Source organism: Onychostoma macrolepis, chromosome 18, assembly GCF_012432095.1.
Source record: "Onychostoma macrolepis isolate SWU-2019 chromosome 18, ASM1243209v1, whole genome shotgun sequence".
Taxonomy (NCBI): Eukaryota; Metazoa; Chordata; class Actinopteri; order Cypriniformes; family Cyprinidae; genus Onychostoma; species Onychostoma macrolepis.
This window is the reverse complement of record NC_081172.1, coordinates 1340495-1354227: the sequence shown is the minus strand read 5'-3', so window position 1 is coordinate 1354227 and position 13733 is coordinate 1340495. Positions and strand designations below refer to the sequence as shown.

The 13733-nt window shown below is 37.0% G+C and overlaps 1 protein-coding gene across 3 annotated transcripts in view; it reads left to right on the top strand.

Moving 5' to 3' along the window:
* Positions 1-13733, top strand: part of celf6 (CUGBP Elav-like family member 6) — a 131558-nt gene that overhangs the window by 63114 nt on the left and 54711 nt on the right. For all 3 annotated transcript variants that reach the window (XM_058752000.1, XM_058751999.1, XM_058751998.1), the window contains exon 3: positions 5811-5859. In XM_058752000.1, the coding sequence (XP_058607983.1) occupies positions 5811-5859 (49 nt within the window). The remainder of the gene's footprint in view (positions 1-5810; positions 5860-13733) is intronic.

The window sequence follows — 13733 nt, the reverse complement described above, 5'->3', positions numbered from 1 at the left end:
TTACTCATTTTCTTCTTCCAGAAGGAAACCTGCTGCCATCTAAAAATATCCCTCACACCCTCCTGCTGCATTTAACCTGACAGCAGCCTCCACACGCGCACCGCATGCACCGCTGCAGCCACGTGTCAACCGCTGCGAGTGTGTGTGTGTGTGTGTGTGTGAAACGAGTCGGCGTCTCCACGCTCCACAGGACATGACAGGCAATTTGAAAGAGCGAGCAGCTCACACACACACACACACACACACACTTACCATGGTAAAGAGAAAGAGAGCATCCTGTGAGCAGGTAAATGCAGATGTCATGATGCTCGTCTGCAGCTGTTATTTTTTAAATGAGTCCAACACAGTGTAAACAGCTGAAGATTTTCTTGTCTTATTGTTGCCTTCAGTTACACTTTATTTTAAGGTGTAATTATACATTTAAGTACTGAGGAATATTAATTAGCTACATGTATTTACTATATGGTTAGGGTTTGACTTAGGGTTAATTGCACGTAGTTATGCATAATTTGTTGTTATTATAATAGTAAGTACATGTAACATGTAACAAGAACAGCTTAAAGTGTTACCTTGTCTTCTCATCTTGTTGCATATTTTCTCTTCTTGCTTGTCTCTTCTCATATCTTCTCTTTTTGTACCTTCTCTTCTTGTATCTTCTCGTCTCTTCTTGTATCTTGTATCATGCCCTTTGTATTTACTCATCTCATATTTTCTCATATCTCCTTTTCTTATATCTTCTTGTTTCTTCTCAACTCATGTATTTTCTCTTCTTTTCCTCTTTTCTTGTCTATTATTATATCTTCTCATATCTCCTTGTCTTCTTGTACCTTTTCTTCCCATATCTTCTCATCTCTTCCTGTATCTTGTATAATTTTTTCATATCTGCACATTTCATATCGTATCTTCCCATCTCATAACTTTTATCTTTTCTTGTATCTTCCCTTCTTTTCATATCTTCTCTATCTTTTATCTTTGCTTCTTTTTTCTCATCTATTCTCTTCTCCTCATATCCTTTCTTATTGAAACCTTTTGTCGCTTCCTGTATCTTTTCTTCTTGTATATTCTTGTCTCTTCCCAAATCTTGTATCTTCTCTCTCATGTCATTGTCGCATCTGGTCTTGTCTAGTCTTGACTCGTCTCGTCTGCACTGCAGAAGTGTTGAAATAAAACACAGCATGTATGATGACAGGAGGCGCGAGGAGCCCCGGTGCAGAAGCGCTGGTGGAGTAATAGAGAGACAGATGAGCATGTGGAGGTGAGGAAGGAGCGGCAGTGGAGTAATAGAGAGACAGACTAGTTTGTGGAGTTGAGACAGGAGTACTGGTGGAGTAACAAAGAGACATTTGAGTATTAGTGGAGTAATAAGAGACAGACAAGAGTGCGGAGATGACACAGGAGCACCACTGGAGTAACAGAGAGACAGATGAGTATTAGTGGAGTAATAAGAGACAGACAAGAATGCGGAGGTGACACAGGAGTACTGGTGGAGTAACAGAGAGACAGTTGAGTATTAGTGGAGTAATAAGAGACAGACAAGAGTGCGGAGGTGACACAGGAGCACTACTGGAGTAACAGAGAGACAATTGAGTATTAGTGGAGTAATAAGAGGCAGACAAGAGTGCGGAGGTGACACAGGAGTACTGGTGGAGTAACAGAGAGACAGTTGAGTATTAGTGGAGTAATAGAGACAGACGAGAGTTTGGAGGTGAGACAGGAGTACTGGTGGAGTAACAGAGAGACAATTGAGTATTAGTGGAGTAATAAGTGACAGACAAGAGTGCGGCGGTGACACAGGAGTACTGGTGGAGTAACAGAGAGACAGTTGAGTATTAGTGGAGTAATAAGAGACAGACAAGAGTGCGGAGGTGACACAGGAGCACTACTGGAGTAACAGAGAGACAATTGAGTATTAGTGGAGTAATAAGAGGCAGAAAAGAGTGCGGAGGTGACACAGGAGTACTGGTGGAGTAACAGAGAGACAGTTGAGTATGAGTGGAGTAATAAGAGACAGACAAGAGTGCGGAGGTGACACAGGAGTACTGGTGGAGTAACAGAGAGACAGTTGCGTATTAGTGGAGTAATAAGAGACAGACAAGAGTGCGGCGGTGACACAGGAGTACTGATGGAGTAACAGAGAGACAGTTGAGTATTAGTGGAGTAATAGAGTGACAAACAAGAGTGCGGAGGTGACACAGGAGCACTACTGGAGTAATAGAGAGATAGATGAGTGTCTTCTCTCTTGTGTCATTGACGCATCTGGTCTTGTCTAGTCTTGACTCGTCTCGTCTGCACTGCAGAAGGGTTGAAATAAAACGCAGCATGTATGATGACAGGAATGACATTAGTGGAATAATAGAAAGACAGATGAGCATTTGGAGGTGAGACAGGAATACCGGTGGAGTAATAGAGGGACAAATAAGCATTTGGAGGTGAGACAGGAGTACCAGTGGAGTAATAGAGGGACAAATAAGCATTTGGAGGTGAGACAGGAGTACCAGTGGAGTAATAGAGGGACAAATAAGCATTTGGAGGTGAGACAGGAGTACCAGTGGAGTAATAGAGGGACAAATAAGCATTTGGAGGTGAGACAGGAGTACCGGTGGAGGTAATAGAGGGACAGATGAGCATTTGGAGGTGAGACAGGATAACTGGTGGAGTAAAATAGAGATAGACGAACCTTTGGAGGTGAGATTGGAGTACTGGTGGAGTAATAGAGAGATAGATGAGCATTAGTAGACAGATGAGCATTAGTGGAGTAATAGAGAGACAGACGAGAGTTTGGAGGTGAGACAGGAGCTCTGGCCTATTTGTCAGCATTGATCAAGCCATTAGGAGTGTGTGCAGGGAGCCATATTGGTTTTTGAGGCCAAAGGGTGCGAGAGAGACAGAGATGAAGCACTTGAACGTACTGAACACTACTGGGACTCTAATGAATCTGACACACACTGTTTCTCTATGAGAGAAGCGGCTCGAGCAAACGACTCCTTCAGCACTCATGAGTTCAGACGCTTCATCAGCCAGAGCGAACACATGCCGTGAGCCAGTGTCTGCAGACACGTGTGTGTGTGTGTGTGTGTGTACCTTTTCTTCTTGTATCTTTCTTATCATCTTCTCTTGTATCTCTTGGATCTCTTAACTAAATAAATGTGCTTGTGTGTGTCATTTTCATCTGTAAATTTTGTCATATGTATCAGTTTGTGTATGTTTTTATTTTTATGTGAGAGTGAAATTCAGTAATCGTTTTTATTTTTATGGGATCGTAATATTTAGGGGTTTTTTTTAGTGTTTTCACTAAAAATCACTTTTTCATAGCTCAGATGGTGACATTAAAACCGGTCTTTATTTATTGTACATAGAGAGAATTTGAGAAATGTTTAAAATTGTATTATTGAGATACTCTTAATAGTTTTTATTAATATTTTGAATTATTTTTATTTATTTATATATATATATATAATTTTAGTTTCAGAAATTTTGTTGTTTTTGACATTTTTATTAGTTTTTTCTATGTCTATGCAGTTTTTACTATTTTTTCTTTCAGTTTTAGTTGTTTTAGTACTTCAAGCGAAAATGAGAACTGCTGCTTTGGCAACTGAAATAAAATAAGTTTTTATTTATTTATTTATTTTTTACTTCAGTTAAAGTTCATTTCAAGTAAGAAAATGTTTATTTTTTATGATTTTAGTTTTAGTAACTACAGTAACCCTGGTTTGTATTGAGATCTCTGACTGATTGCAGAGGTATCTTGGCAAGTCTGAGAAACTGCTGAGATCTTTTCTGATGAGATTACTGGGCACTTTTTTGCACAAGAAGCATCTTGGAGGCCAGAGACTTAAAAACATTTGAGACATTGAGATGATTTCTGTTGTTTATATGTGGTATGTGTGTTTGTTCATGTGGGCCATATGCAGGCGTGTGTGTGTGTGTGTGAGGTGTATCTGGCCGCCGGCTCTCAGTGATGGCACAAAACTTTTTGTCAAACTGAGTAAAAGAGGACATTAAAGTGGGACGGAGGTGGGGGTTGTTCGGGGGTTCTGGTGAATAATTGGAGTTTTTCCTTTAACCTCATTGGACACACCGTGGAAATAATGGTGGAAATGGTGCAGCCGTGTGCCGATTCGCTGGATTGCAGCCCCCAGACCAAAAGGCTGACAACCCCATCTGCCCGGTTGCTTAGCAACTCCCGGTGTACCCTGTTCTTAATGACTCCTGTTGCTGCGGCGACGCCAAGGGTTTTAACGGGCCGCAGCTCTGGAGCTTTACAACCAATCACACGAGTCCTGAGACACAGCGAATCAGAAGAAAGAGAGAACGTCTCATGGGTCTCAGTCTGACCCGACTCTGACTCACACACCTCGCTTTGTTCAGCAGCAAAACCAGAGCAGAAGCAGCTGAGCAGTACTGACGCACGCAGCCAAAACTCATCCAGAAAACAAGATACATTTAGAAAATTGCATGATATATTAAGGCTTGTTCAAAGAATAAATGTCGAGTTCATTTAAAGTTTTGGTTTTGTCATCGATAAGTCTGCCAACATTTTCCAAGGTCATGCGCAAGATTTCTGACTTTCGATTGCAGACTTTGGTGTCTGAGCAAAGTTTGAGACATTGTTGAGATGTCTTGAGATATGTGTGGTCGTTTCTCATATGAGAAACAAATGGGCAATGAATATTAGAAAAAGCAATAGAGAAAATAAAATGATCATTTCTTAATCACATATTTAGCATTTTGTATCATTTTATAACAAATTTATCAAATTCACCATTTTATTAGCATGTGTGCGTGTGATTTCGTGATGTGTTTGTTTATTTATCTGACACTTTGTGACTCTGAAGGCATCAACACACACACCCACACCACACACACACACACACTCACTCACTCACTCACCCACCCACACACACACACACACACACACACACACACACACACACACCACACCACACCACACCACCACACACACACACACACACACACACCACACACACTCACTCACTCACTCACTCACTCACCCACCCACACACACTCACTCACTCACCCACCCACCCACACCACACACACACACACACACACACTCACTCACTCACCCACCCACACACACACACACACACACACACACACACACACACACACACACACACACACCACACACACACACACCACACACACACACACACACACACACACACACACCACACACCACACACACACACACACACACCACACCACACACACACACACACACACACACACACACACCACACACACCACACACACACACACACACACACACACACACACACACACACACACACACACACACACACTCACTCACTCACTCACTCACCCACCACACACACACACACACACACACACACACACACACACACACACACACACACACACACACACACACCACACACACTCACTCACTCACTCACTCACCCACCCACACACACTCACTCACACACACACACACACCACACACACACACACACACACACACACACACTCACTCACTCACTCACCCACACACTCACTCACCCACCCACCCACACCACACACACACACACTCACTCACTCACTCACCCACCCACCACACACACACACACACACACACACACACACACACACACACACACACACACACACACACACACCACACACACACACACACACACACACACACACACACACACACACCCACCCACACCACACACACACACACACACACTCACTCACCCACACACCCACACACACACACACACACACACTCACTGTTCTAACATCTCTCTCTCTTTCTTATTCAGATGAACCGGCCCATCCAGGTGAAACCGGCCGACAGTGAAGGACGAGGAGGTAATTAACCTTCTTTTTCTCGCTCTCTCTCTCTCTCACACACACACACACACACGGGCCGAGTGACTGGTGTGTCGGAGTGGCCGTTAATTTAGGTCACTTGCCTCCATTGACTCTCCATCTGTTTGGGCCGTCGCGGTTCGCCGTGACTCAGCTCGGATCAAAGGAGCCGCAGGTTCCTGCCGTTAACCGTAATAACGCGAGCCGGTAACGGCTGAAGCGGCAAGCGATGTGCTGGAGCTTCAGCATCTGTGTTGACCTGCACCTGCTCTTCATTCTCTGTGCTTGTTTGTGGTTTTACAGACGGTTTTGTCGGTCAGCAGATGCTTATCCGATCCGTGAGGAGTTGATTTTCAGTGAACACCCAGGTGAAAAAATACACTTCCATAATGTACTTAAAGTGCTCTGTTTTAGCACACTAATTTTGTACTAAATATACTAAAAATGATTATTTAGAACTTCTTAAGATGAACTTAAGATCATCTAGTGTGCTATTTTTGGACAACATGAATATGAACTAAAATGTGCTTTTAACATACTGTCTCTGTATTTAAAAAATGTATTTAGTCACCACGTGTAGTACACTTGAACCCATCTTTCATACACTAGTATACTCAAGTGTACTACACGTGGTGACTAAATACATTTTTTAAAAACAAAGATAGTATGTTAAAAGCACATTTTAGTTCATATTCATGGTGTCCCAAAATAGCACACTAGATGATCTTAAGTTCAAGTACTAAAAGATCATTTTTAGTATATTAAGTACAAAATTAGTGCGTGAAAATAGAGCACTTTAAGTACATTATGGAAGTGTACCTTTTTTTTTTAACCTGGGCATGACTCGAGTGACACTTTGGTATCTGAGCAGACTTTGAGACAGTGTTGAGATCTCTTGAGATGGATTTTCTCATCTGAGAAGCAGATGGATAATAGAAAAAAAACCAATAGACTAATTAACATCTCTTCATAATCTAATTTTTATATTAATTATTATTATTTTTTTAAATTCTTTTAACAATCATAATCTAATTGAATATTTTTATGAATATTTATGAATTTTTGTTTTATTTATTTATAATTTTTATTTTCAGAAAAGCATCTAGATAATAGAAAACACAATAGACAGCGGACAAATTAAAAATGTCACTTCATATCACATTTTTACTATTTTTATCTTTTTTTAATTTAGTATTATTTATCAATTATTTTATAAATCATAAGTTTATTATTCAGCTTTCTTCAGTGAGTTAATAATTCAGCTTTTATAACAGCAATAAAATAAATGTTTACAATATTTTCACACAGAAAAAACTTTTTAAAGATTTATTTTTTAATTAAAAAATTGACTAACAACAAACTTTTGAACTGATTCAGAATGTAGCATTTTAATACATAACACAGTGACTTCTGTGAACATTTCTGGATGCGTTATCATCAGGTTGAGCTGTGTTTCATCTTGTTTTTTTTTAGTTAAGTCTTTATGATCAGTCATGTGGATCAGACTTGACTCAGACAGTCAGACGTGTGTGTGTGTGTGTGTGTGTGTGGCTTCATTGCTCTTTATTTGTGCACTGAGTGAATCTGTCCTGACGTGTTGTGGGCAGCGAGTGACACTCTGAGTTTTCACACGACTCACACTCCATTAGTCTCAGACGAGTGAACAACAGCGGCACAAACCCTCGTCTCGTGATGCAGGAGACTGGAGTTCGGTGTGTATGATGGTCTCCTGTCATCGTCCCCTCTGATTCACACCGACTCTGATCTACAGCCGCCGTTATCTACAGATTGACATCATTTAAAGTCAGTCTGGAGCCTTTAAAGGGTTTTAAAAGTGATAGTTCACCCAAAAGAGAAATTCTTGCTTGTTTTACTTAATTTTCTAGAATGTGATTAATTCACCAGACCTAATTATACTTAGAAACACATTTGAAAATGACCTAAATGTGTAGCAAAAAACTAGTGATGCATCATTTTGCTTTAATTTAATGTTTTATCAGTAACAAATAAACTGACATATTGACTCTTGGTTTAGTAAAAAATGTTTATTTAGTTTAATATGACAGCTGTTTGAATGACCATTCTATTCTGTTCTGTTCAGTTCTTTTTATATTCTATATTGTTTGTATAAAAAATACTTTATGTTGGTGTGTTTTGTAAAATAAGTAAATAAATAAAAAATCAATGAATAATGCATTTGATAATAATAATAATTTCAAACTGTATTATTGTAATTATTAATGTTTCCAATCTATATATGGAGTTTGCTCCATGTAAACATAGCTATAAATATAATTTCATTTATTTGTAAATATCTTTTTATTTATTATTCAATTATTAAAATATTATTATTTGCAAAACATACAACAGTTTTATATGGAAGACTAAAATATTTCTTCATATAAGCAATATAGAATGGAATAGAAATGAACAGAACAGAATGGTGATTCAAATTATTTTCTCATATTAAATTAAATGAATGAAGAGGTATGTGTCAGATGTATAACAAAAACTTAAAAAAGACTTGAACTTGTTTAAAAAGACGAGCCATTTAATGGGTTTTACTGTAAATTTCAAAGGGATAGTTCACCCAAAAGAGAAATTCTACCATCATTTGCTTGCTTGTTTTAATCATTTTTCTTCCATAACTAGTGATGCATCAAAATGAAAATTCTGGGCTGAAACCACCAAATTTATTTAATAATCAGCTCTCAAATAAAAAACTGAGTTGTACAAACATTTAAATTTAAAATGTTTAAAAATTAAACTTTTTAAGAACAGAATTATGTTTCTACTCCAATTTGTTGTTAAAGCATAAACATTTAAACAGTTATTTAAACAGTTGTTTTCATGACAGATTTAGCTTATTGTTATTATTGGATTACAGGTGCACTACAAATAATGTTTAGTGAAGTTCATGCATCAACTGAAAATGGCATAAACTAAAAGATTGATCTTGAGATTGAATAAGTGATGCTAGTATTGATTAAAAACAAGAAATGGACATTGTTAATACAGCACTGTTATAGTTTTAGTTTATCCATGTTGTGTGAAATAGACACTGACACAATCAAAACATGCCCTCATGCGAAACGCCTATTAAACCTCACTGTTTTGGGCCAATGATATCAGCCATTCAAAATTGTCATTTTTATTTTACATTTTTGTTTGCCGAAATTTGTTTACAAACAGACACCAAGATCTGATCAGAAAATGATGACAGATATATTTTATTAACAGTGTAATTATGGCCTGTTTCACAATCCACTTTCATTAAAAGTGGGAAAAGTGCAACTCCTTTTATGTCCAAACAATGGAAAAAACAACATAAAAGATGACAGAAATTTCATTTCTGGGTGAATTTATCATTTATTGGAGGAGAGGGGAAATGGTTTAATGTGTTTGGGTTTCCCAGCTTTATTTCAGGCCGTTTTATTTCCCTAATTTATACAGGATTCAGACTTAATTGACCAAATATTTGAATTAATGAGGCTCTGGTGGTTTTAATGAGCCGAAATCAAAGACAAATATTTAAAACCAAAAATGATGAGCGATGTGCCAACAAGGTTTTCAAACATAAATGTGCAAATATTAAAGCTGGTGTGATTATTCCTTGTCCTGTATGTCAGCGTGGGGTTCTGATTTCCTTCATGTGATCCGCGGGTCGGATGAGAGTTTCATCAAGACGTTAAGCTGTTTCTGCCGGAGCTCATCCTGAACCGAAGGAGTTGAATGTAAATGAATAAATTAATTAAGAATACTTTTTAAAGTAAATTAAAATACTATAATAATAATAATAATATTTAATATGCATATTTATATGTAGTTTGCTGCATGTAAATATGGCTTAAAGTACTGTATATGGGCCATTCTACAGAATTGGTTCTTGGGGGGGGAATTGTATGCATGCTAATTATATAATGTCTAAGGTACACATTTCTAGTAATTGTGCAGTTAATTCTCATATTGTATTTTCGGAAAGTTTTGGACATTTTTCCTCTCCCCAAATTTGTCACTACCGAAACAGTAATATATACGTTAATAAGAAGGGCTATGGTTACATCTACCTTGTAAATATATTTTTTGCTATTTTATTAAAAAGTTTTAGAGGTAAATCAATAGCAGTTACAATTTTAACAATATTTAAAGTGTGATTTATGAGATTTGTTCTATTTTGAATCCAATCTTTCTTTGTAAAAGGCAAAGGGAAGTTGATCATGCTGATTTCAAAGTTAAGGATTCATTAGTTTGAATATGCATTGAACCAAAAACTATCATAACATCTTAGTTGATAATTCAATATACTTTATTTTTGACAAAACAGCTCATTACAGAACAGCTCATTTCAACCACATCACATTACAGAATTTTAACCCACATACTAAAACACTACTAAAACATACCAAAATATTAAAATTTGCATAACTGTACTAAAATTTTCCTTATTTCCCCCAAATAAAGAATTATGTGTTTCCTTTTGTCACTATCTAAACAATGATGACGTTTCGGTCATAACTGTTTTGGTAGTGACAATTTTAGATACTTTTGAGCACATGGTTAGCTAGAACAGTTGTACACATATAAAAACTAAATGTTATGGAATAACACAGAAAAAAGTGTGCTTAATTGCAGAAAAAATGTGTTTGGTAGTGATGTTCCTTAAAGTTACACACTGATTTTTAGACTTTTGAAAACAATTTATCTCAAAATGATGAGACCTATCTACTACTGATTTTAACTACTAGGGGTGTAGTTAAAATCAGTCTCAGCCTATGGACTAAAACATACATTGTTTCGGTAGTGACATAAAAAATGCGGGATATATTTTTTTACATAAAGTTTCATGATTTATAAAGATAATATAAAATACATATTTTATTTGAACTTCACCTTTTTTAAAAAATCAAAAAGATATTTTTAAGAAAAAACAACGGGAAAAAAAATAAATTAAATTCAATATTGTTTTCATAAGTTGAAATGTAGGGGTTAGGGTTCAGGACAGCCACCTCCCAATTGATATTTTAAATATTATTGTGGGTTTCAATAAATAATAGAAGGATCTAGTAAACATCTAAGATTTGAATTCATAAATGTTTTTTAAATGTGTTTTAATTGTATCTTGTGGGACAGCACCAGTTCTGTAGAATGTACCATATATACAGTATATATTGTTTATTATTCAATTATTCAAATTATTATTTGCAAAACATGCAACAGTTTTATATGGAGGAGATAAAATATTTTTTCATACAAACAATATAGAATATAATCGAATAGAAAGTTATTCAAATTACTTTTTTACAGCTGTCATATTAAATAAAAAATAAAAAAATCTAAATAAAGAGATATGTGTCAGATTTTTAACAAAAATAGCCTTCTGTATTTTGATCCATTGACTTCCATTGTGAATACTTTACAGTGAATGTTTTCTGTTCACAAACCGAGAGCGATTTTTCTGAGATATTCAGCATGTCATGATGCTGTCGTAGGGTTACGTCAGTTGTGTTTAACCTTTTACATCCATAAATATTTTCTCTTCTCTTCTCTTCTCTTCTCTTCTCTTCTCTTCTCTTCTCTTCTCTTCTCTTCTCTTCTCTTCTCTTCTCTTCTCCCATCTTCACTCTTTTGAAAACCTCCTGATCGTTTGCTGCCGTGTTTATCCCGAGCGACTAGTTCACTTCAGTCATTAATATTCTGTCATGTTCTGACGTCTGTCCTTTTCTGGCGGTTCTGTCAGCATCAGAGATTGACAGACGCTAACAGACGCTCTCTCACCTCAGCAGGTGCAAACGCCGAGGCTTCTGGGAAAAACAAACCTGGAGGCCGTTCTGGATTGGCTGTCGCTGGGCAAGTTGCCACTCAATATGCAAATGAGATTCAAGACGAGAAACTCACACTGAGTGTGATGATGGAGAAGTTTGGGTATATAGTATAGACTCTAAATAATGCTGGATTAAAAATAATGCAGGTGCATTTTGGTGACTCAGCTGCGTTTGGTTAAATGTTTGACCCAACATGCTGGACCTCTTCATTTAACTCAAATATTGTTTAAAAATGACTATACTGCTGGGTCAAAATGAACCCAAAATGGCTTGGAATTTAAAATCACACAGGATGACTACAGTTATAACACACGCAACAGTAATAATTATAACATACACTCAGAAATGGAGAAAAATATGGAGAAAAGTAAAAATGTGTGGGTGTGAGGGAAAAAAAACAATGATGAAATGTTATACAGTTATACAGCTTATACAGTTAAACTTTTTATGGAACAAAAAAAAAGTAATTGCAACTTTTTTTCTCACAATTTGGACTTCTGGAACTCTCATTTCTAAATTCCGAGGGAAAAAAGTCAGAAAAAACAATTGTGAGATATAAACTTGCAATTGCAAGAAGAAGAAGAAAAAAAAACAATTGTAAGAAAAAAGTTTATATCTTAAATCTCTGAGAAAAAAAAATCCAAATTGTGAAATATAAACTCTGTTATATTATGAAATGTTCATATCAAAATCTGAGTTTTGTGTCTTTTAGTTCATCTTTAAGCTTATATTCTTGCATTTAGCCAAAGTGAATTGCATTGCATTCATGTAATGTGTTTGCTAGAAATCACACACATAAATTTTGTGGTGAAGTAGTGTGTTCACACTGAAAATTTAATCGAGAAAAAGTGCACTTTGAAAACCAGATGATGCAATTAACCAAAAAGCACAGTGTGGAATGTTGGACGCTTCATGCACTCGCTTCATGTTGATTGACAAAATTACCTTATAAAGTTCATACACTAAATGGTTGCATGCGTAGTGTATAGTGAGTCAGCAATAACCTTGTCGTATACCATTATGGTTCGTTGTGTATCTTTTGTTTGCACTGACACTTGTATTTTCTTTCCCAGCCATTAATTAGTTGCAGTGGAGGTGTATGAAAATTATACATTTTCCTAATGTTTACCTGGATTTTCTTCATGGTTCAAGCGTCCAAGTGTGCTTTTACAGTGATGTGACGTAACTAAAGGACATTGGCTATTTTGAAAAATGTGAGCCTTTTCTCTCGGTCCGGTTTGGTGAACAGATGCATCTTCATCAGAGTTTTGGGCATCTGGGTTTTTGCCCATAATGTGGTTTAGATGAATGCCAAGGGCAGAACGTGTCAGTGCCAGAACCCACCATTGGCCCAACGGTGCCATAGAGCTCTGTGATGTGCTGCCCTCGCCCTCGCCCTCACACACACACACACACACACACACACACTCTCACACACACACACACACACTCACTCAGATACTCTCACACTCACTCACTCACACTCTCGCACAGCGCAGCCCCTCGGCACAAAGCTTTTATCATCTGCAGCAGCTGTCTGCGAATTTTCTTCTGTTATTATTTCTGAGCTTCAGTTGGTGCCAAATTTATGGAAGCTTGTTTCTGACACAAGTCAGAAAACAATAAATGTAATTGTGACTTTTTTTCTCACAATTCTGACTTTTTTCTTGTAATTTTGAGTTTATATCTTGCAATTCTGTCTTTTTTCCTCAGAATTGTAAGAAAAAAGATATAAACTCAGAATCAGTGTTGGGGGTAACGCATTACAAGTAACTCGAGTTACGTAATCGGATTACTTTTTTCAAGTAACTAGTAAAGTAACGCATTACTTTTAAATGAACAAGAAAATATCTGAGTTACTTTTTCAAATAAGTAACACAAGTTACTTTGTTTTCCTATTTATTCACTGACACCTTTCCTGTCCCTGTGTTAAGAGAAATTGGGAGTAAGTGTAGTGGCAGAGGCATTTTCTTCAGCCTGAGGCTTATTAATTTCACTCTTTGTGTGAAAGGGCCTTTACAGTTGCCAAAAATATAACTTTTGGGTTTTCTG